Source organism: Calliphora vicina, chromosome 2, assembly GCF_958450345.1.
Source record: "Calliphora vicina chromosome 2, idCalVici1.1, whole genome shotgun sequence".
NCBI classification, from domain to species: domain Eukaryota; kingdom Metazoa; phylum Arthropoda; class Insecta; order Diptera; family Calliphoridae; genus Calliphora; species Calliphora vicina.
This window is the reverse complement of record NC_088781.1, coordinates 6,822,878-6,848,683: the sequence shown is the minus strand read 5'-3', so window position 1 is coordinate 6,848,683 and position 25,806 is coordinate 6,822,878. Positions and strand designations below refer to the sequence as shown.

Sequence of the window (25,806 nt, the reverse complement as noted above, 5' to 3'; positions counted from 1 at the left end):
TCCGCTATCTATAAGGATCCAGAATATATATACTTTATAGGGTCGGAAATGAAAAATGTAGAAATTACAAACGGAATGACAAACTTATATATACCCTTCTCACGAAGCTGAAGGGTATAAAAATTGTATCGTTCAAAGGTTGAATGAATTCTATTATGAATTCTTTCAATTATGACTGAAATCTTAAATGAAGCCAAAGCATTTGTTTAGTTGGGAATGATTTTATGGAATGAATTGCTGAAATATTTAATTCTCATTAATAAATTGCGCAATTAATACTTATTTGCATCACTAATTGAGTAAAATTCGAAATGCAGCCCATGAGAAGTATGTATGTTCAGTGAGAAAAAAAAATATGGTGCAATGGACAGCCGAATGTCAAAAAAAAATAATAAACAAATCAAAAAGTAAAAAAAATTATAAATATTTAAATAAAATCTATTATATCTTTTACAAAAAGCGAACAAAAGAAAGAGGAACAGACTCTGCTTGACTTGTGCCCAGGTCAAATGCTAATTGAGTAAACCAATTTATGTATGTGTGAACACTAAATTTAATTGCTCAATTAAAATTAAATAAAGACAATTAAGAACGCATGTCTGAACATAGTATTAGATTAACTAATCTTATTATTAAGATTATAATTTCCCTACCAAAATCTTAACAAAATGTTGTCGAATTAAAATGTGAAAAACGGAATTATCTCAATAGATAGGGAATTAACATAATCAAACGAATTGTTAAGAAGCTAAAACCTAATTGATCGCAATTAAGTGATTAATTTAAAAATAAATATTAACTAATAAATAAAGTTACTAAAATAGAACACGAATTGGTTAAATGTTTTGTAAAATATTTGTTTAATTCACAAAACCTCATGTATCCTTGTATCGAGTGTATTATTGTATTAAAATACAACAGTGTTAACTTGTTGTTGGAAATTTTCATACAAAAAGAAATACACTTTTATTTTATATGTTTTTACAAAGTTTTATTTGTTTCCCAGCTATCAATGTAAAGTGAATGCCAGTTATTGAGAAGAAGAATATTAGAAGAAGAAGCAAATTTATAGTTTTCGCAAAAAAAAATCATTAATTTACTTTTTTCAGTTTTATTTGTTATTTTATTCCTAGAAAACCTACTACTGAATACTGATTTTCTTCTTATTTACTTTTTGACGTTTAAAATTCATTCACTAACAAATAAACAAAAAGTGTATGTAATACAAGATATACGATACAGATTGTTCAGAATTAAGCAATTGATTACTTAAATCCATATATATATATAAGTTTAACCTAAGTTTAACGTAAGTTTAGAATTTAATACATAACTGTCCTAGAACCAATGTTTTTTGAATATCAACGCCTGTCTATACTTGGCAAATATGTATATATCATAACAATGAATGACGTTTGTTGTCAAGACAAAGTTGTCTGAGCAAAAGCACTAACAATTTTGTCATAACGAAGCAATAATACTAATAAATGGAGACTATACCTGATAATTTTTTATCTTGACAATCAACATGACAAAAATTTATCAGGCTATTAATAATGTTATTAATTCATTAATAAATTTCCTGGTAATAAATGTATATTGACTTTTTTTGGAAGTTGTTCAAAATGAATTTTAATCTAATAAATTCAAATCTTTAACAGTTGTGATACAAATGTCTAGAATTTTATGTAGTAGTGTAAATGATGATATTGATATATATATTTTTTAATTACATAAACGCCTTTAGCGCTTTAAGCCGCAAAAAGTCTTAGAGTGCATTACAAAAATGTGCCAAGATTAAAAAACAATGATTTTCAGGAAAATTAAAAAAAGTATAAAATAGCTTTATGAATTCTTACAGCATTAATACGAATACTTCTACAAGTCATAATTCTTTTCATTCAAAATTCCATTTATCTATCAGACTGCTTGACATTACACATTTTAAGTATTTATCTGTTTAGTAGGTGTATTTTTTAGTTAACATATTCAGCTAGTTTTTTATATTTTGTTACCATACAAATATATTTTAGTTTAGTTTAAATAAATAGTAGTAATTTATTTAGGTTTGTATAAATATAGTTTTTTTTTAAATATTGATATATTTTACATAAATGCATTTACATCAATTGCACGTTAAATACAAATATAATTTCTATAAACATATTTTATCATAAAATTTGACACAAAATATATTTAAAAAATAAAATAATAGTAGAAAAAATTTATACTTTTAGGTTTTTTTTTATAGAAAAAAAATTAATTTATGATTAAATAAAAAATACTTTCTGGGGGCAAATGGTTTTTAGATAATTTTGTACTAAATATAGAAATATATGTATATTTAGTTTAGTAGTAATTAGCTTTGGTATGGTGTGGTATCTTACAAATTTATTACTATTTCTGTTTTAGTTTTTCATAATTTTTGAATACAACGACAATTTCTCTTTTTAGTTAAGTACCTGAAATTGACGTTTATATTTTATTTATAATATTATGTGCAACTTTAAAAGAATGATTCGGGCTTGTAGGGTATTGAAGACTTAGCAATGGATCGTTTCTTTTTGGCCACCATAAAACGTTTGTTGTTATAACCTATAAAATAATGAACAAAATAGTAAACATTTTCAATTGTATGATTAAAGAGAAAAACAGAAAGCTAAGTTTCCATAATTTTCTAATATGCAGATTTTAGTCTGGGTTTAAAAGACGATAGTAATACACATAGAACTTGAAAAACAAACTCGGCTGTGCCGAATCTTATATACCCTACACCAAATTATACTTCAAAATAAAAATTTTAAATATTTTTAGGTAAAAAAATTAATTTTGTTTCTAAAGTAGTTTTTTAATTTTTTGTAAAAATTTTTTTTTATTAAATTTAAATTTTTTTTTTTGCTTTTTAATTTTTTTTTTAATATTTAGCGAAAAAAAAACTTTTGATGAAAAAAAAATTCGGGTTAAAAAATATTTTTTTCCGATTTTGACCCATTGTAGGTCCAACTTACTATGGTCTTATGTATGTCATTGCAAAGGTCTTTGAAATATCTATCATTAGATATCCATATTGTTTATATTAATGGATCTAGTAATCCAGATTTAGGTCAAAAATCGAGGTTGTCCTGGTTTTTCCTTATATCTCAGCCATTTGTGGATCGATTTTCTCGATTTTAAATAGCAACCGATCCGGAAGAATTCGGAGATATTGATGTATGAATCGTGTATGTCAGTTATTTGGAGGCTTCGGAAAGTTGATTTCAACAGACTGCCAGACAGACAGACGGACATAACTTAATCGACTCCGCTATCTATAAGGATCCAGAATATATATATATAATATATAAAGTATAGGGTCGGAAATGAAAAATGTAGAAATTACAAACGGACTGACAAACTTATATATACCATTCTCACGAAGGTGAAGGGTATAAAAATTACTCACATTTTTACTAATATATTCTGACCATAGATAATAGACATAGAGCGGAAACACTTCTGTCAAAGACCTAACTCAGTTGTCAGAAACCTAAGTGGTAAGAATGCGATTATTTTGATTAATTTTTTTTCCGTTCTATGTTTCTCTATTATTCGGACTACTGAGGTTTTGAAAAAAGACTTAGGGTTTTGATACATAGACCGGAAACTCTGCTAACAAAACAAAGTCCCCTTTTAAACCCGAAAGGCTGTTTTTAATAGCAATCTACAGAAAAGAGGACCCTAAGGAAACTTATCTTATTTGTTGCCATATCAACTTACGATTTCCATTTGAATTTAAGGGAAAACCATCACTGTATTTATTTTCTCTTTGAATTTCTCTGGGCATTTCATATTTGTTCATTGCTTCCATATTTACAGGCATACCATAATAGTCCACCATCGATTGGGGTTCAAACCAGCCATTATTGTTGTAATCTAAACTCTCTTCCGCCTGAGGCATTGCTGGATAATCGTAAACATTGCCAGCGGTATTGTAGTTATTATTCAGGCCATATGTTTTGGGTACATAGTTCTCTGAGGGATAGTTGTAACCGGCATCGGCGTCAGTGTCTTTGCGAGCACGTTCACCGGCTTCCACCAAAGCTACCAAGGCTAACATATCGGCTGGGGTTAATTTTGTGTCGCGTTTCAATCTAAATGGGTAACAAAATATTTAGTTAAAAAGAGAAATCTTTCGTTATAAAGAAAAAAAATGTTCTAAGAACCATATAAAATAATTACTTCGGAACAGCAAGGCCTACCGGGTTGAGCTAGTAGTTTCATAACATAGGTTCTATTAACCTATCTTTCACAACATCTGATTTATTTATTAATATTTACCTCATATCGGGAAATTTGCTGGCCAATTGATTGAAGATCTTGTAAGCTCTCTTATTACGCTCGGTATCCAAACCAGAACTGTAGTAGCGGCCACTGTTGTAGGGTAGAGGTACTGTATCCAAATAAGATTCGGAATTCAAAATGTTTTGTAAATTATCATAAGCTTTGTTTCTATATGTGGAAGCTGTATATAACAAATAATAATCATAACAATACAATTAAATCAAATCTATTATAATATTATGAGCCAAAAACTTACCCTTTGAAACGGGAACATAATCATCAATATCTGTATAAACAACATTGCCGGGATCCAATTCATCACCCCAAGTACCCTGAGGCACATCATTGCTAACTGCTGGCAGGCTATCAAAACTGCCATAAGGATTGTAATAACCACCATCTGTATTATAAACACCGCTATTGAAATCGTTACTGACACCGGCAATATTACCCCAACCTAGTCTAGCAGGTGTTGAGGAGGAGGAGGCACTACGATAAGGATATTGTTGGGCACTTATACCACGTTTATTAATAGCTGAGGAGGCTTGTTCATCATCACCCTCATCAGCATATAGTTGATGTTGTTTCCTTAATTGTTCCAATTCATGTTGATTGGCTGCCACAGCAGCGGCCTCTACTGCAGCTGCAGTTAGACCGGCTGCAATAGCCGAACTGATCAGATCGTTGTTCTTTTCCATTGCATTATTATTGAAATTTAATTCATTAGCATCTTGTCTTTGCTGTTGCTGCTGCTGTAGCTGAGGCATCATTGATTTGGGCTTTGGAGGAGCTGTATAGGAAGCTGGTACAATTTCGGGACTTGATTTTTTGTTCATAATAGCGGCTGGAGAGTTGTGAGCATCATTTTTGTTGCCACCACTGGAGCGTTTTACTGAAGAGTAGAGAAAAGTAGGGGGAAAATAATTAGTTATTAAAATAGACTATTAATTTTGGTTATTTTGATTGAACTAATAAAAATTTCTTAATTGATAAAATAAATAAGGTAAACTCCTACTTTTGCTTGCATTTTCTCAAAGAAAACATATTAGAATTAGTTAATAGGGAATATTAAAATACACAGTGTGATCAATCTCTAAATTCTAAACTACTGGTCCGATTGCAAAATAATGTACGAACCATGATACAAGGCATATTTAACCAGGTGACAGCGTAACGCCAGCTGACTATTTTTTGCCCTTGTGAAATATCAAAAACTTGTTTACTAACATTTTTAAATTTGTTATAAGATAAAAAAAGATTATTTTACCCCCTGTCTATACCTGACAAATTTTTATCATGATAAACTTCAAAATGGTTGTCTAGATAAAGAATTATCAGGTATAGTCTCCATTTACTAGTATTATTGCTTCGTTATGATAAAACAAATGTCATTTATTGTTATGATGAATATTTGTCAAGTATAGACAGGGGGTTATATTTAAAAATGTGAGTATTTGTCATCGCTTTTTTTAAAAGTGTTAAAAAAGCTATTTCATTTATAAAAGTGGGTTTTTGTGATATTTTTTTGACAGTTTACACGGTTTTACACGAAAAAAAATTACTATTGTTTTTGTATTGTTGTAATTGTTGTAGTTACGCTGCCACCTTGTTAATACATCTTGCCATCATACAATAATTGTAGAAGGTAGAATCACTAGGGAGTGTTTTCAATATTTACCCCTATAACGTCAAACTTTGATTTTGATTTTTTTCATATTTTCATTTGTTTGACGTTACAAGAATTGTATAATTGAGAATTTATTTTCTACTGAGTGTCCTTATATTGTCGTGTCATGGTACGAACGAATCTTAGAGGAGACTTTTATAAAATTAAATGTGTAAGCACACCGTTAAAATACAAGGTGTGAGGTACAGGCTGTTAAAGTCCATCGCCTCTGCTGTGCAACAACTTAGTAGAGCTGGTATCTTGTACAAATATGGACAGATTTCAATGAATATTACTTTAGCTTAGAGTGCAAATGTGCTAAGTCCATTTTCAAAAATGTTACAGGAGAGACAAACAATTTTGTAATATCCTTGGTTTTTTTATATTTGGTGTATGACTTGAAAATGTGAGATTTACAATAGATGGTGTATCTTTTGAAGACGGTTTTTGTTTTTAATAATTTTTATGTCATATTGTAGGCTACATATCTGTCATTTATTCTCACTTAGTTATTGAACATTATAGTGTAAACAACAAAGTTTTTTTTGCTTCGAAAATGTAGAATTTTGTGCCAACAAAGCGTCATATGCGGGAAGATTTGCTTTACTTCTTTAATTTGAAAAATTGCCGCTAAAGCATACCGATTGCTTACCGAAGCTTATGGTGAATGTGATTCATCGGTTTCAACGTCCGAGAGATGGTTTGTGCGGTTCAGAAGTGGTGATTTTGACACGAAAGACACAGATCACCCAGGCCAGCCAAAAAAAAAATGAAGACCAAGAATTGTCGGCATTATTCCATGTATATTGTTGTAAAAGAGTTTAAAAAATCATTGGGAACTACTCAAGCAGCAATTTCAAAACGTTTGCAAACAGCAGGATTCATCCAAAAACAGGGAAAACGGGTATCATACGAATTGAAGCTGAGAGATCTTGCAAGACGATTTTGTATGTCTGAAATGCTGCTTAAACGCTATAAAAGAAAATAATTTTTGCACCGAATCATTACTTGCGATGAAAAATGGATCCATTACAATAACCCGATGCATAAGAGATCGTATGTGAAGCCCGGCCAACCAGCCGAATCGACACCAAAGTGAAATATGCATTGCGCTAAGGTAATGTTATGTATTTGGTGGGAGCAAAAGGGTTCTATCTATTATAAGCTGTTGCAATCTGGCCAGACCATCACAGGGAACCTGTACCAAATGCAACTGATTCGTTTCAAGCGAGCATTGGCCGAAAAATGCCCAGAATATGCGGCGAGACATGAAACCGTCAAATTCCATCATGACAACGCTAGGACACATGTTGCAATACCTTTTAAAAGGTATTTAGAATGAAGTGGTTGGGATGTTTTGCCTCACCGTGCTCCGTCCGACTACTATTTGTTTCGATCGCTTCACTTCCGAACAGAGTATCCCATATTGGCTTGATTCGTTCGTGGCCTCAAAAGATGAGCAGTTCTTTTGGCTCGGAATCCATATGTTGTCCAAATGTTTCAAAATAAAAGCTAAACATTTGAAAAAATTCGCATTAAATTATTTTTTTTTCTAAAAACTGAAATATGCAAAAGCTTATTTTTCATGCAAAAAACTTGAAAACATTCCCTGGTGATAACCAATTTTATTGTTAATCATAATATGCAAAAGCTTATTTTTCATGCAAAAAACTTGAAAACATTCCCTGGTGATAACCAATTTTATTGTTAATCATAATATGCAAAAGCTTATTTTTCATGCAAAAAACTTGAAAACATTCCCTGGTGATAACCAATTTTATTGTTAATCAATTCATCAATTGATTCAGTATAAAAGACCGAATTTTTCTGTTTTGGCAGACAAATTTTATTTAGGGTGACAAAAATTTGGTTATTTAAATTATAATTTTTCTATGTCATCTGATTTGCTGTTGCTAGTATTGAAGAAATCTGTGTAGAAATGAACTGTAACTTTAATTTCCTGAAAAAATTTTCCCCATTATAAATCCTAAACTGCTTCGGGTTAGCAAAAATAAAACATTAAAAGGATACAGATCTCGTGAATATACTGAAATTTGTATGTGACATTTTTACCTTAAAAATATACACTTCTTACTTAAATTTTTATTATTTTTTACCTATAACGAAGCCATATTAAATCCAAAACTGTCTACACTTTTGCATTTAAAGGCATAAATTGGAAATATGTATATGTATGAATGAATGTGTTGTCGTTGTATACTTCAACTTATTTACTTTATAATTCAATAACCACCATTTTCAATAAGATCCTGTGGTTTTCTAAACCCAAGTAAATAAATACTACGCACTAGTCTTACAAAACAGCACTTGCTCCAGTTCCACCCAATTGCGAAGTAAAGAGCCTAAAGCATTAAGGACGACATATTTTCTAACACTAAATGGAGCAATGCCAGCCATTAGAAAAAGCGTATGTGTTTGTGTAGTTAAAAACGTGCCTATTATTGAGAGTTGACTTTAATCGAATATTTTGTAAAACGTTTTTAGCACAAACGTGTTAATTGTAAAGATTCAATACGAGAGTTTCTATTATTATTATTTTTTTTGTTGTTTGCTATTAAGTGGCCCTACTTTGTATGTAAAACTTAAACGCCTATTGAGCCCCACTTTTGCACACACTTTAGTAATATTTAATACAATTAAGTCAAGTAATAGGGGAGGAGGGAATCGACCTTTTTTCCATATTTTCATTTCTTTGAGAAAATGGTTCTGTTCTGTTCGCTGTTGTTGTCATTGTTCAAACACTTGTAGTCAGTCGTAGCTTGTGTCATTTTGTGTGCATGTTGTTTTTTTTATTGACTCGTTACTTTCATTCAAGTGTTAGAGTGACTTTATGCATTGACGTAATTGGTCTTGCTGCGCAGTTTTTTTTTTTTGCTATTCTATATATCCTTGAGAGCCTTGTTATTCCATTTTTGTTGTCGAACAATTCATTCAGGTTTATGCAACATTGTTTGCCACTTTCTAAACACTTGTTGAGTGTCATGGTTAACCCAATAAGCATATTGAGGTGAAATTTTATTTGTATATATGCTATTGAAATCAAAAACGGTCTCAAAAAGTCCGTTACTTTTTTAATTTCCCGCCTCTTAACTGAAAGGGTGACACTGCTCCTGTCAACAGGCATCTGTAATTGGACTCCTGTCAACATTTTAACAAGCTGCGTCAGTAAGTTTGTGTTTGACAGCCATTGATAGCAGATAGCGTGACTTGAGGATAAGATGAAAAAAAGTGAATTTCGTAAAATATCATTCATACCAAGGCTAAGCTTGATTAAAGGAACTCTCCACCATAAATTTCAATGGTAAAAAAGTGGTTTACTGAATTTCGTGCAAGCACGGCAGATGCCAAACGTTCTGGAAGCCTAGTTGAGGTCTCTACACCCGAAATGGTGTTGGCCGATAGGAGGTTGAAAGTGTGAAAGATTGTGAAAGCCATGGCATCTCACATGGCTCGGAAACTCTGTTCTAAGGTGCAGCGTATCCCAGAGAAAGCGTCCTGCATCGATCGAAACAAATAGTATTCGGACGGGGATAGGGTTGGACTATAAGGCGAGTGAGGCAAAACTTCCACTTCAACCACTTCACTCTAAATAGATTTTAACAGGTATTGCATAATGTGGGCGAGCGATACGATCTCTTACGCTTCGGGTTATCGTATTATTCTTTTATAGCGTTGACGCATCATTTCGGATATGCAAAATCGTCTTTTTGGCTTCAATTCATATTACTCAATTTCCCTGTTTATGGATAAATCCAGCTGCTCGAAAACGTTTTAAAATTGCTGTTTGAGTAGCTCCCAATGATTTTGCAAGCTCTTGTTGAGTTCGACAACAATCTTCATGGAATAATGCCTGCAATTCTTGGTCTTCCGTGTCAAAATCACCACTTCTGAACCGATCAAACCATTTCTCGCACGAAACCGATGGAACACATTCACATAAGCTTTGGTGAGCAATCGGTGTGCTTCAGCAGCACTTTTTTTCAAATTAAAGACGTAAAGCAAAACTTCTCACTTAAGACGCTTTGTTGACACAAAATTCGACATTTTCGAAGCAAAAATTAACGTTGTTGTTTACATTATAATGTTCAATAACTAAGTGAGAATAAATAACAGATATGTAGCCTACAATATGACATATAAATTATTAAAAACAAAAACCGCGTTCAAAAGATACGCCATCTATTGTAAATCCCGCATTTTTAAGTCATACAAATTTGACAAATTTGAACATTGATCTTTAACCTCAGCAATGTGTAGAAGCAGATTTGGCAGATTTTGGCAGATCTGTTGATATATGATCAAATGTGTACGAAAATAAAGGTGTTTTTATAAGTTTAAATTAAAAACACAGTAGGAGATAGTTTGAGTCATAGAATAAACGCATAGAACGGAAGGAGAGAAGAAAAAATTACTCTCTTTTCACACATACGGGTGATACAAAAACAAAATACATGCAATACATTCTCATGAATTAGGTTTTTGACAACAGACTTAGGTTTTTGGCTCTCAGTTACCTATCTAGTTGTTGTCTATTGTTTGAGTTATATAAATATAAAATTAAACGTATAAAAAAGGGTTCCTAATCAGAACAAAATTTCCGGAATTCCAGTGAATATTTTTTTATAAATTACCGGGAAATTTCAAGAATTTCTTTATAAGTTTTCTTCTTAAAGTTCCAGTATTATATCTGCACAGATAAAACAGATTCGCTGTGATTTTTTGACAATCGTTTAATTTAATTATATCCATAGATTTTGATGGTGTTGATTCAGTTGACATTGAAGAATTACGATTTAAATATCCAAATTATTGTCACCTCAACAGTCACAACCGATAAATTCTGTTATTTATGAATTGTTATGAATTGTTAAAGTATTTAGTAAGATGTTTAAAAGTCTAAATATTGACAAAGTCGACATTAGTTCTTTGAGCTTAATAAAATTAATTTTGTTAAATTTTGTATTAGAAATTAATGAAAATACTTTTGGTTTTAACCAGGGTTTACAATTGCTACTATATTAGCCGTCAATTGCAGTAAATATACATTTTTATCAATCTGCATACTAAAAATATAGTTACTATTATAATTTTGTATAACTCTGCTAATATAAATTTGCTGTTACTATTCATATATTACTATACAAATTGCAATGATAGTTTGCAATTTCTAGTAGCAGATACAACCAGTTGTCCACTCGTTATTGTAGCACAACAACCAAAATATATGTTCGTGCTATAGCAGCATACACACTTTTTTGCCGAACTAATATTGCGCGTCAGCATTCGTTTTTGTTTTGTTGTGCTAGCAATTTTCTCTGGCAGCAATTTACATTTCTTTTGTTGCTCTGCTATGGTTGCATAGATATTTCTTGTTTTTTGGCTATTTGGATGCTGCTAGTTATTTTATTGTCAAGTATGTAATACGAAATAACGATTATTCATTAGTGTAAATATTTTTGAATCTAACTGAGATATTGACTTGCATTTTTTTTGTAAGACCAAAAATTAAAATATCTAAACAAGAACAAAAATGTTCGGAATAAATGTGGATCAAATTGTTCCTAATATGTATTTGCAATCCTATTAAAATTTTGATAAAAATTTTAGTTTTAGAAACTCAATAAATATGTAATATGTAATAAAATCTTTATTTATTAGCAAAACTCAATGAAATTTTCAACGTTTTTTAAATTTGTCATTCCAAATTACAAAGTGTAAAAAAACTTTTCAAAAGGTCAAAAGGAATCCCACAATTCCTAAAAATTTAAGCGAAAATCCCGAAAATGGTATTTTTTACAATTTTAACCATAGGGTCTACATTTCCTTCGGGGCTGGGAAAATACTTTGGGGATAAATAGGGAACACATCAAGGTTTCTAAAGCTGCTTTCTGTTTTTTGATCCCAACTTTGGGATTTTAGAACATGTGGCCCAAAGTTGAAATTTTTATCAAAAAATAGGTCAAATTCCGCAGGACGAAAGGGCAACACGTTCAAAAAATAGGACATGTTTTTTATACCAAAATGTTCTCTGTAAAGCTACCTTACAGAAAAACATAAAATTGTTATATGTTCTTAAAGAAAGTTTTTTTTTAATAAAAAAGAGTTAAGTCACCTTTTCATCCAAAAAACAGCAAAAATCTACTATTTTTTGAATTCTTAAATTGAAAATCGTTTATTTTTGGATCTATAATCGATATTACTCTGAAATATTTTGTATATTACTGGTAATTTAGTTGTCTAACCAACAAAAAAAATCGAGCCCGTTCGGTACAAAAGTACGACCTATATTTTTAAAAAAGCGGACCAAGGTATGGCAAAATTTTAAAATTTCAATTTTGAAATGCCTATAACTCGAAAAGTATAAGAGATAAATAGCACACGCAAGCATATTTTTTCAAGACATAGGCGAGAGCTTTCTAAACATATAAAACTCTTTGAAATCAAATGGGAAACAAAAAAATGGGACGTGTTTAAAAATTTTGCATGTCGAAGGTACCCTATTCTGAGCCCCCATAGCGCCGCCCCTGGGGCATTTGTAGGGCCCATTTCAATAATTTAAACTCGAATACTCCTTGGCTACGCCCGCGTCAAATTTTATCCTGATCAGATCAGCAGTTTAGAAATGCCAGATTTATTTCAAAAAATTTTGATTCTGCCCAACTGTACATTGGGTGTGTTTACTGATATGTTGTTATGCACTTATCAAGAACAGCAACTGATAGCATCAATTGCAGAAATGTCAATTGTGCTATAGCGCAACTACAGAAGTGTGTATTTTTGCTAGAAAAGTTTGCCAGCACAACAAAATAAAACGAATGGAGTGCAATATTAGCACGACAAAAAAACTGTGTGCTACTAAAGCACGAACATATATTTTGGTGGATATGCAATGGATTGTGTTTGCTACTAAAAATTGCAGACTAGCATTGCAATTTTAATAGTAATACGAACGAACAGTATGAATATTTATATTAGCTGATTGTGATGAAATGAGATAATTTCATATTTATTGCATAGTCAAATGTAAGAAATATGTTGCTAGAGCTGAATATCGAAACCCTGGTTTTAACAGTCGACTAATGTAGTAATCAAATTAATACCTAACATTTTTTTTGGAATGCATGTGACTTATCATGTTTTTGCAATAATAAGGGAGATTACTCTGTAATTTGATTCGAATTACAATTATAATATTGATTCAAATTACAGAGTTAAATGTCATAGCCTGCTGACCTGTTTATGTATAACGTAAGTGTAATTCTTGCTAATTAATCTATTTCATAGCCTTAAAACGGCATCTATTGCAAACTCACTATTATCACGTTTTGTATAATTGCATAAATATTTAATTTAACAAATAAAATTATTACACAAACTAGCCTTTAAATGCATTCGTGGCGTAGACTTGTAAAGTCTTAGCTAAATAAACCTTCAACACGTGTTAAAATAAGAAAGGAGCTTATAACAATATTGAAAGTTCTCACCCTCTATCTCTTCCCTGTCATGTTCGTAACTAAATGTCACTTGTTGCTTACGTACAAATGCTAAACATTTACTGTTTCCCCCCTTTTTCCTGCATTTTGTTTTTGTTTTTATTAAATAAATGTTATTATTTTTATTTTCTTACATTTTTCTCGAGTTAATTCAATCAAATAAATAATTAACTACGCATTTTGATTTGATTTCTTAAGTTTGTTTGGTGTTGCTTGGTCTGGTGGTTGGAGGAAAATTTCCTTGTATTTCATGATAAATTAGCGTTTTATTACTTTTTTTTAACCCCATTTTAATGCAATTTTTTCAATTACTTGTAGGATTTGCTAAAAACTCTTTCTAATTTATTTCTGCAGTTTATTATTTTAATTAGGTTTTAATATTCTTCATATCCCTGCTAATTTAGAAATCTGTGGGAGAGCGTAAGCGGGTAATTAATCCGAATGTGGGTGCATATATAAAATGCGTTTTTTAGAAATATTTCTAAGATTGTAAGACTGTGGCTGTGCAATACTTTCAATATATTTTGTCTTACATACTTGAGGGTTGTAAAAGTACTAGTGCTTACATTTATCAGCCATTTAATTACCATTATTTGTTGTACAATATTTTTCATTTATTTATGTTTAGTTCTTTCTTGTCTCAGAATATGTGAGTGTGTTTTTATAGTAAAAAAAATTATGAATTATTATTATTTTATTAGCCATTTGTGTATGTTGTATTGGGTTGGTTTATTGAAGCTTATTACAATTAGTACCAGATTAAACAAATGGGGTCTTTACTCTCGTCCTGGTTGGGTTTGTTGCTGAGCAACAATTTATTAAAATCGTAATAGAAAGAATGAAAAAACAAAAACGTGTAATTATTACGATTATGAATATAATGTATTTATGTAGTTAGATGTCCGGCATTAATTGGCAGGTTGTTAAGATTATTGGTCATTTAGTTAGTTAGAGAGTTAGGAATGTACATTTGCAAATATTAATCTAGAATAGGATTTAAGTAATTGTTGAAATCAAGTCTAATTACAGCTTTAATTATTTGGTTTGCTAACATAACATGAGTGACAATACAATGGAAACTTTTTTTAATTCTTATATTCCTTAAAATTAGTTTTCATAAACTAATTTTGTTTTTCATTGGAAAAACAATGGAAACTTTTACAAGAAAGAACACTAAAACAAGGATGTTTTACCATTTTCTCAATTTTGTAATTGTAATGAAAGTCACTCAGTTAACAAAATTATTTAAATAATTTTTTTTTGTGTTTTTCATACAAAAATTGTTTTACTTTTCTGATAGTTTTTCACTCAAAATAAATATAATTTCAATTTTAATTTTAATTATTAAAATTAAGAAAAATTTAATACCAAACAGAGATTCTAATTTCCATCTCTGATTGGCATATCAATTCATACTGAATGGCAATTTATAAGAAGAAACTTAGATTAGAAACTAGATGGGTAATTGAGAGCCAAAAACCTTAAAAAATTTGGAACATATTTTTCTCGTTTTAAGAGTTTTGGTATTTAAATAAAGACAATAGCTAAAATTGATTAAAATACTTTTCGATTTATTTAAGTTCCAAATTTCATTATGATTCAATTCTTAAATGGATTCAAATTTGAAATTGCTATAATGTGAAATTTAAAGTTTGATGTTAATGTTCATAATTTGCTGTGTAATATTTTTAAAATGGCGTCTTTTTATTCAAAATGATATTAAATGGCAGACATCGATGTGCTGGCAACTCTGTTGGAGCAAGAACCTAATATCGACAAAGAGTGGTCTACACGAGACAAATTTATGTGGGTAAGGGACATCTAACAATTTGTTTCTACAATACTTATGTATATTTAAATATGTTTATGTACAATCATTATCGGGACATTTCAACAATACCCTTATTAACAAACAATTTTTGCACAATCATAATATTTCTGCTTTCTTCCTTTTTATGAAATTTGTCTTTTACAAAATTTATTTTATAAAAGGCACAACTTTATTATAGCTCCTATTGTTGTTTGTCATTTTCCTAGCTATTCAATTTTTTTTTGTGTGTTTTTCTCCATTCTAAGATATTAGCAACTACAGCAATTGTGTCTTCTTAAAACGGAAATTGTTTTCCAGCTGTTACTTGTCTTTGATATACATTAATGTAGTTAAGTTTTAGCATTTTGTTGTTGCTAATGTTTGTGAGGGTTTTTTTCCATTTGGTTTTCCTAATGGAAACTTTTACGTTTAGAATTTTCATTTACTCAACAACTTGTAGTCTATTTGCTGCTTTTTTTTTAGTAAGTATTTTAAAGGACTTCCTGTAATTTACAGGAGTGAGTGTTGTATGCTTTTTGTCTATAATAATTCAATTGATTAGCATTGTCATCATTGCCAGCGACATTGTAAAAGGAAAATATTAAGATGAAATAAAAGTAGAAGAGTCCAAAAGTAGTCCTTGACAATGATGTTAATAAATGAACAGCATTATAGAAATATTATTTTTTTGATGGAGAGAAATTTTAATACTTAAATTTTGATTCAATGTTTTCTTTAGCAAATTTTGCTAAATTTTGTTAAGTTTTTGAAATTATGGCTCAGAGCAGTTCATTTTATTTCTTTTGTAACACATTATAATTCATTTATAAGCTTTATATTTAACTTTAAGCCAAATATTAATACAATTATGAAGTATTAATATAATTTTGTTTGTGTACTGAATAATAAAAAAACAAAAATGAAAAAATTAACGCGTATAATTCAATTGACAATGACACAAGCCAGATCCTGTGGCTTTGTGGTTTAATAATAAAAACAAAACATTAAACAATATGTTTTACCAATTAAGAAAATAGCAGATATTTTTATTTATTCAATTCACTGGAAAATGTTCATAAAAGTCACAATAGTTTCAATTCTTCTAGCTTTTAAATATAACAGTGAACAGTGTTTATAACACTGTGTGTAATTTCTAAATATAACCATATAGGGACACCAGTACGTGATAAAATACCAAAAAAAAGACCCATGTCTCTAATTTTTGCCCAAAGTCATGCACTTTTTTTATGGGCCCCCAAAGATTTTTGCAAAAAAGTCATAATTTTCTCAGGCACATATCTTGCAAACAGTTCGGAATTTTGTGAACATATGAAATCAAAAAAAAAACCTTAATCTTCAAGATCAAAATCGCAAAAAACTTTAAAAAATTCGATATTTTTTACCTTTTTCCCCTGTTCAGGTCCATAGGTAGCCAGCCGACCGTTCAAAATTCAAGGAATCAATCAACTACAAAAATGTACCTAAGATTTCAATAAACAACTTTCTAGAACATATGAACTTCCTGGGAATTATTCTTAACACCGTTTAGTTAGTAAGTGTTTTGGGCCATAAACTATTAAATTATTATAAACTAAAGCATACTAAACTAAAGCATAGTTTTTTGCGAATTTGATCTCGAAGATAAAGTTTTTTGTTTTATATGTTCACAATTTTTGTTCTTTAAGACAAGGGCTACAACTTTGCCTCTGAGAGTAGTTATTTTTATTCGTGTTGCACTGTGTAATTAAATTTGTAAAATATTTGAAGAGTATATTTCTTCTACAAATAGAAATATCAATTGTTTGGCAAATGTCCTGTATACGACAAGTTTATAAGTTTATTGTTTGAATTCTGCTAGCTTTAAATATATGCAAACACTGTATAATAATTAAATTTCCGAAATATTTGTGAAGTATACTAAAATTATTAAAAACGCGTTTATCTTTATTATCTTTCTTTTTACACAACAATATCGATTGTTTGTCAAAAGTCCTGGCTATAATAAACTTTCCACTGTCATGACGTATTCGGCGCATATAACTTGTTGCCGGGTGCTTTTCCCTCAAACAAAAATACTCATAATAGATTAGACAAAGTATTTGTTTAATATGAAATAATGATAAATACCAACAAAAATAATAATACCATATGGCAGTTAACAATATAATTACAAATAGATAATAAAATCCATACTTATGTTTGACAATTAAAATTACTATTAAAAAGATAATAAACATTAGTTTGTATCCTTAAACTATTGGTTGCAATTTTATTTATTACTACCATTGTATTGCGTCAGAAGTCGTGAAAATGTCATTCCCTTTGAACTAATACCATTTGCTGGGTTGTGTTATTAAATTTAATTTCTTTAAAATTAAAAATTTTGCATTAAAATACAAATACAACATATTTTTAATGTGTATTTGTAACTTTTTTGCAAAACTATCTTAAGAATTATTTAGTTTATTATTATGGAATAACACCATAGAATAAAATATTAATCGAACTGTTACTGAGAGTACAAAACCTAAGTCTGCATTCAAAAACCTAACTCTTGCAAGTTGCAACTACAAAATACATGTAAATCCATGTGTTTTGTTGTTGTGGCAGCCATATTTATTATGAGAGAATTATTATTATATTATTTTCTCACACCTTCTAGTTTTACCCTATGGCGTATACTTCACAAAAAATTCAAGTTTATTAATATTTCACATACGACTCCTAAAATTTAGCAACAAAATACAAGCTTTAATAAAATTGCAGGTATATGCGCAAATTAGCTAAATTTTCAGCAATAATAATTTAAGAAATTAAATTAAGATAAGGTTGCCTAAAATTTCGTCATAATAATTCAATTTCATATTAATAACATATAATTAGTATGACATTTTTCAATTAACATAATACACATACATACATATTTTCAATATATAATTTCGCAATTGAATTTCTTTTAATATATTTTATTATGTATTCATCATGAATTCATGTTGTTATGCATAAATATTCTGGATGTAAATGTCCTACAGCTAAATCGAAATGAAATAAAACAAAAAGTGGGGAAAATAAAACAAAACAAAAAAACATCAAATGTATTTACTTTAATAAATTAAATACAAACAAAGCGACAAAAACTTTTACTAGAAAAACATAAATAAAATATCCCTATAGACAAAATAATATTGTACGAAAATTATTTTAAATCGTATTGAATAGAAGAAAACAATTAAGCTGAATTCACCCATGAGTTTCTGAAATATTTTTTGTTCGGAACAATTTTTTTTTATATGTAGTTTGAAGTCTCTCTCAAAAATAGAATGTCAAACTACATATAAAAAAAAATTTTTCCGAACAAAAAATGTTTCTGAAACTCATAGGTGAATTCAGCTTTATTGCGGCAATAATCATATTTGTATTGCGGAAATTTCCATCTTCGGGAGAGATTGTGGTTCCAAGGCGATACATCTAAGTTAAAGTTTTCAGGAGAGTAAAAGACTGTCTTTTTTCTACAATATATTTTTAAGGGAACTACTAAATTTGACATCTAATTGTTATAAATTAGTATTATAAAGTATTGTAAAATTAGGTATAAAATTTAATAAAGTTTTCCTGTTTTCTGACTGGTTCAGAAGTATTCAGAGGATATAATATCCCTCTTAATATCTTGTAAAATATTCCATTTATTTGGGTTATAGATAATGGACCAGTATCAAAAGAATTTCGGTTCAATATTACTTGTATATGATTGAATTCGAATAGGTATGAAATTAGTAAGAAAACATATTTTGCAAGTAGAATAAACCTATTTTTCAGTAAATTGTTCAACGTTTTCAAATATGCTACTCTTATCACAATCAGATTTTTGGTTCAGAAGATATAGCCCTGAAAAGTTGACTGATTTTCAGTTTTCCAAAAAAACTGAATTTCAGCTACAATATATCGAAAACTATGTAACGGATTGTCATTATTTTTGTTTCTATTGATGGATCTATTTATTAACAAAAGATTAAAAGAAAATTGTACTGTTTGCTTTGTATTTGTCCAGGTAAATCGATATTTATCAACTATCCATTTTTTCAATATTTCTCAACTTTGATGGAAAATAAAAAAAAAACTATCAATTTCTATATTTGCCATATGTAATTTACCTAATGTAAAAATTGCCAGCTGCCCTTTCTTGTCCCATTTTTTTGCTAGAGGTAAAATTTTGAAAAAAGACATGGTTCCAAACGATATTTACCAACATTTTTTTCAATATTTCTCAACTTTGATGGAAAATAAAAAAAAAAACTATCAATTTCTATATTTGCAATATTTTCAAAATAAGTTCATTGATTATTCCTTTACCTAATGCAAAAATTTCTTGCCCCATTTTTTTTTGCTAGAGGTAAAATTATGAAAAAAGACAACAAAAAAAATTAAAAATTTTTTTTTTTTAATTTTTTTCTGGAATAATTTTAAATCATAAAAGCCTTTAAAAAGAAACATAAAAAACAATAATTTTAAAAAATATTTAATTTTACTTCCCATAATATTGATTTTTCCACAAATTCCAAATTTGCTAACTCATAAGTAGGCACCTGAAAGGCGTAGAACCATTTTCACCATTTCACTCATTTCATAGGTCAATTACCTATCATATGCCTTTTAAATTGTTTGATTATCTCATTTGGTACAAAATTTATAATTTTTGCAACAAAAAAACTCAAATGGCGCCACTGTGCCATTTTTTTCACAAAAATTTTCTATAAATTTTTTTTAAATATAAAAAAAAGTTTAAAAAACATTTTTTGGCCATAAAATTAACAAAAAAAAAATTGGAAAAAAATCTATTTTAAAATATAATTTGGTGAAGGGTATATAAGATTCACCACAGCCGAATATAGAATTTATACCATAAATGTGGTCTTGTTTCCTGAATATTTTATAAACAAAACCTCATTTTCATAAAAATCTAAGATAGAGGGCTTTGAATATAGTCTAGGGTTCCTACGCGGGAAAAATTTCTCGGGAAATTTTGTTTGTTAATTTTCGGGAAATGTTTGTAGGGAATTTTCGGGAATACCTTCAGAAATTTTCTTCTAAAAGTTACAACATTCAGATTCGTTTTGATGGTCAAATTTTTTGCTAATTGAATTATTCTATTATATCCATAGATTTTTTCGGTTCTAGCAATAGATAGTCAAATTTTCTGGTTTATAATTTAATTTAGTATTAAAAAATTCCCGGTAATTCCCGGGAATGAAACGATTTTTTAATTTCCTCCCGGGAAAGAAAAAAGTCCGGGAAATTAGGATCCCTAATTAGTCCTTCCATAAGAAAAATAAGAAATATCGATGGCTTAATATAAAAAAGGCGTAACTAATTTTTTTTTTTTAAATATCAGTGAAAAAATATTAAATACTTCATTAAAAAAAATAAAATTTTAAATGAGAAATAAAATGTGTTGTCTTTTTTTTGTCTAAAATTTTATGGAGTCTATTAAGTTTTTTTCTTCTCCTGTAAAGTAAAATCGAGTTGAGCCTTTTTTATATTAAACCTTCGATATATACAAAATTAAAGTTTCGATTCGATTTAAACGATTACACTACAACCGAAACCCTATTGCTTTTGTCTTACGGTTATTTTACCAAATATGTATATGACTTTACTAGATTTAGCATTCAAAACTTTATAAAAATTTGTCCCATAGTTCGGCAAAACATTATAGTATTATCCCAGTATTCTGGAATTATTTTCATGTACAAGTTTAATTAATCTAATTGATGTTAATCATTATTTACTTTATATATGTATATTGTAATTAAATTAATTAAACCTAATATCCTACATTAAAAGTGTTCACTGTGCTTAAGCTTTAATTCAAATTTTAGCCTGTTGCTTTCAAGCATTAAAACAAACCAACAACTTGTTGATATTCTTCTTCATATCTTTATTATACACAAATTAGTAAGTACATGTGTGTATATTTGCTCTAATAGTTAATCTCACTGTTATACTCCGACATAAATATTAAATTACACTAATGCATTTGTATGTTGTTGTTGTTATTGCTATTTTCTACTCTAAATCATTTTCATAAACAAATTATAATTCTCTACTAAGTACAAGTATGTTTGTATGTATAAGTTGTAATAAATGAAAACATATGTTACATTTTGTACTCACATATGCACAAACATACATAAATGCAATTTGCTTATACTCTCCCACTCCCATTCCGACTCATTGTGTCGTAAACATTGTCTCTTACAAAGATGGCTGCAGATAACGGTGCTTACTGTGTTAACATTATAGAACATAAACATTGAAACTAAGTTATTCAATTTACACTCGTTAGATTAAAAATAAACCACTTTGAAATAGAAAGTACATATATTTTGTTTAATATTAATATTAAACTGAAATTGTGTTTTAATTATCCTTTTTATATTTATATTTATGTCCCTATCTTTTTTAGCTTGTACAACTCCAACTTGATTGGCTTAAATGTTTATTGTAATTATTCTTGTAACTGAAGTTTTTGTCATGTGTTTGCTGGTTTTTTTAGTTCAGACATGATAAGAATAAAAACCCTCATGTATTGACGTAAATTCAAATTATTATTATTATTACTCTCAATGTTGTTTTAGTATAAATATAAACAAAAACAGGGAGTATTTTTTCTAACATTGCATATTTGTTTCATTTCTCTTACTCTCACTCTCTTCCGGTTAAGCTTTGTTTGTTTTCTGGTTATCCTTTTCGATTATCTTTTTCTGTTTTTAGTAAACGGAAATAAAAAGCTCTCTTTTTTTTGGTTTTGTTACAATAATTATATTTATATGTTCAAATGTTTGTTTATTTTTTTATATTTTCGTAGGCGCCTCTATGCTGTTGTCTATTTTTAACTAAAATTAAGCTCTTTTTGTAAAGTTTCCTAGAAATACTTGCATTATATAGTATTTTAAGTATGAATGAAGTGGTAAGGTGCATTTTTTTTACAAAGTTTAACTTTGTTCAACCCACCTCTTAAACGCCAACGTATTTTTACATGAATCATAGTTTTAAAATTTTAAAACTCATAGATTTGTATTGTATTAATATATTTACACCCTTGAATTTAATGTTTTTTAACAAATTTTTCTTAAGAAAACAATTATTTTTATGTTTAGAGGTCAATTGAATGTACAAAATATCTTATAATTGTAGATAATTGCCTGTAAACTAAAAATAGTTACAATATTTAACCCTTTATGAGCTGGTTTGTAGTATTTTACGGAATTCTTGGAAATTTGTCGTTTTAATAAAAGTTTTTTGTAGTAAAGAATAAGTTTTTGAAATAAAAGTTTTGTCAAGTACAAAATTAAAAAACTTTTCAATTTATTTCTGTTGAGCTTAATTTGTTGTTGTTTTTTTTTCAAATGAAAATATGCTGTTTCAGGTTGTCCATTATAAATAACTTTAATTAAAGTAGTTTTTAACATTAAATGTTAAAAGGTAATAAAAAGAAATATTAAAACTTATAAATTTAACGAAAAAAACACAAAAATGATTCAGCTTACAATTGAATTTAAACGTGTAAATAAATAATTCTAGAACTTTGACAGCATACCTAATCCAGTTTCGAATTTTTTTTATGATCGTTTACTAAACTTCACGAAATTTCATATGATAAATTTGTTTATATAACAAATATGTGAAATATTAAACAATTTTCAGATCCAAAACAGTATTTTTCATTAAAAATAAACCAAAACTAATTAATGTTGAAACTAATATCTTAGATATTTACAAAAATCGTAAAGATAAAAGTCGATTTTTTAATTATTTAAAATGTTTCTTTTAATTGCTGTACTTGTTGTTAATATGAAATAAAAAAAGTATTTAATATGTCTTTAGTAATGTCTTTATGAGTAATGCGATATTTTCTGATGTCAAAAGTACAGAGAAAAGTACAATAGTGTAGAATTTTCCATACCTGATACGCAACATTATTTTAAAGCGCCTAGAAGTATGCTATTATAATGTGCATACAATGTCTGCATAGTTTTAAAATTGAAGGAAATGTAGTGCAGCGGGAAAATTACTGATTTAATGTTCATAGCTGAAAATATGTATCGATTTGTATAATTTGAATATGTGGACGAGATATCTTTTCTGATTTTCTCTTATGGTACTAATATCAAATGTGGAAAACTGTGGAAGTTTTGTAATTAATGAATTCGTGTAATACTTAATGGGAAAATTAAATCTTTTTCGATTTTAAAATTTTAACAAGGCGTATGATTAATATTTATTTAATAATATAAATCATACGTCAATAAAATCGTTTTCGTACTCAAAATTTCAATCAGCACAATCATCAATTAAAACTCCAGCGGATTTTTTCATGATTGCGCTGAATATATTATGTTGTTAATTCTGATTAAAACCTGTAAATTTGAATAGCGCAGGAACGGGACAAAAATCATTTTAAAATTTATACCTAATAAAAAAATATTTCTTTATCTTTTATATGCTATACTATATTAAAATGTTGAAAAAGTTGATGATACAATTTACTTTATTTTTCTAAAAATAAGCCTCTTTTTGCTTGTTCAGGAGTTAAATATCAATGTAAATGATTAAAGACCAAACAATATAACAAATAAATAAAAATATTTATTGTATACTTTCAACACCCTGCATTCTAACCCAATAACTTTTCTGGAATAAATACTCTTGCACAAATAAACACATATAATTGTGTTTTTGTTTTTGTTTGAGTATGTTAGACTTCAATTAATTTTAGAAGGAAAAAAACGAAACAAAAAAAAAACTTACACAAAAATAAAGATGAATATGACATTATTATACTTTTCCAAAAACTAATTATTACTAATTAAAAAGAGTGTAAGACAAAGAGGATAAAAACAAAAAAAAAACAAAAACAGTTACATGCAATTAAAAAATCCAAACAAAGTACCTACTCGTTACTAAATAAAAGACACTCCTACTTTTAAGTAACAGAATGAGACTTAATAACAACAATGTTGGCTGTAGAGTAAAAATAAATAAAAATGACCCTACACACAAACAAACACACACATCTGCTACATATGTAAACATCCTCATACGACTCAATTTACTAACTAACATACATACTTACATGTATAATACACATGGTGTAAGTATTAGCTTTGTTTTGTTCTTTTTTTTTGCACTTCATACTCTTTCTTATACTTCTCTCCTCCTTATCTTCTTCATGTTTCTTCTTCCTGTTAAGGTATGTGATGTGTGGTGTGTGAGTTTGTGTGGGTATGTGCTCTTTTTGTTAGGTAGAGAAATTGCGTAGGTCGTTGCATTAATAAAAAGTAAACACCAACTACAACACATACTTAAACATGTATCAAGTATTCGCTGTGTTGTGTGTTTGAGATGTTGTTGTTGTTTCGCTTGTTTTTGCCAGAACAAAACAAGAGGAAAAAGCTTTTATCCTACTGCAGATGTTGAACTCAGACCCGTTTTTTTAATTATGCTATTTTTCTTATGAAAAAGTGCTAAAAAGGAAGACCCTGTTAGTGTGGTCAACTTTAAGGGATAACAAAAAAATCTTGACAAAATCAGCTTATGTGTTATCAATACATTGTAATTTTTTTTAAAAAATTGTAAACGTTTTTTAAGCAAACAAAGCCGAACTCTAGAAATAAAACAAATTTTGTTTTGATTCATCAGGTTAAACAAAATTTAAAAAGTCGTTTGAAAATTTTATCCTTTCATATTCTAGATAATTAAATTCAATATATGTTTATGTTATATCACGCAGTATTATTTTCATAGGAAATATTTTCTTCCTGATGGATCAAAATCAAAATATTTTTTTAATTCTAGAAATCCCCTTTTGAAGTTGCACAGGAATATAGAAATGCATTAATCGTATATTTTTGACATCCAGCTCATTAAAAACACAACTTAATTAGGTAAGTTTCGAATGTATCTCTTTTCCTTACTCTTATCAGCTAAAGATTCCATCTGCGTAAAACGTATATAATTTAAGATAACAATTTTTCACCATATTCACTAGGTTACACGTATTTGCCAGGTGACATTACGTGACAAAGTTTAAAATTTAATACAAACTAACTCTGCATTATATCCTTCAGTTTTTCTTTTACATTAAATTTGTTACACTAAGCTTGATTTAAATTAAAAGTTTTAAAAGTTTGCTACCAGAAACGCAGATTTCATGAGAATAAATAATGTTTTGCCGTCACGAATGTGACATTTCAATTTCAATAAAAGCAAATAAGAAATGTACCGTTTAATGATCTCTATTTACTATTTTTGTATTTTTTTAGAGTTAAATATTTTGTGGTAGGACCCCTTTCACACTAGGCAATTTAGTTGACCAACAACAAAACAGCTTTCAAAATTTTCTTCTCCTCGACCCGACATTACCTCTGCCTAGTGTGAAAGGGGTCTAAGAGTTCACTTCCATCATCACCCTTATGAAATCAAATATTTATGCAAAA

The 25,806-nt window shown here is 28.8% G+C and overlaps 1 protein-coding gene across 1 annotated transcript in view; it reads right to left on the bottom strand.

The window, feature by feature from the left end:
- Positions 1–2,308: 2,308 nt before the first annotated feature.
- LOC135951288 (probable serine/threonine-protein kinase DDB_G0278665) overlaps positions 2,309–25,806 on the bottom strand; it is a 35,406-nt gene continuing 11,908 nt past the window's right edge. The window contains exons 2-5 of the mRNA XM_065500907.1: positions 4,577–5,212; positions 4,318–4,501; positions 3,757–4,130; positions 2,309–2,595 (exon numbers count right to left, since the gene is read on the bottom strand). Of these exons, the coding sequence (XP_065356979.1) occupies positions 2,507–2,595; positions 3,757–4,130; positions 4,318–4,501; positions 4,577–5,212 (1,283 nt within the window). The 3' untranslated portion in view covers positions 2,309–2,506. The remainder of the gene's footprint in view (positions 2,596–3,756; positions 4,131–4,317; positions 4,502–4,576; positions 5,213–25,806) is intronic.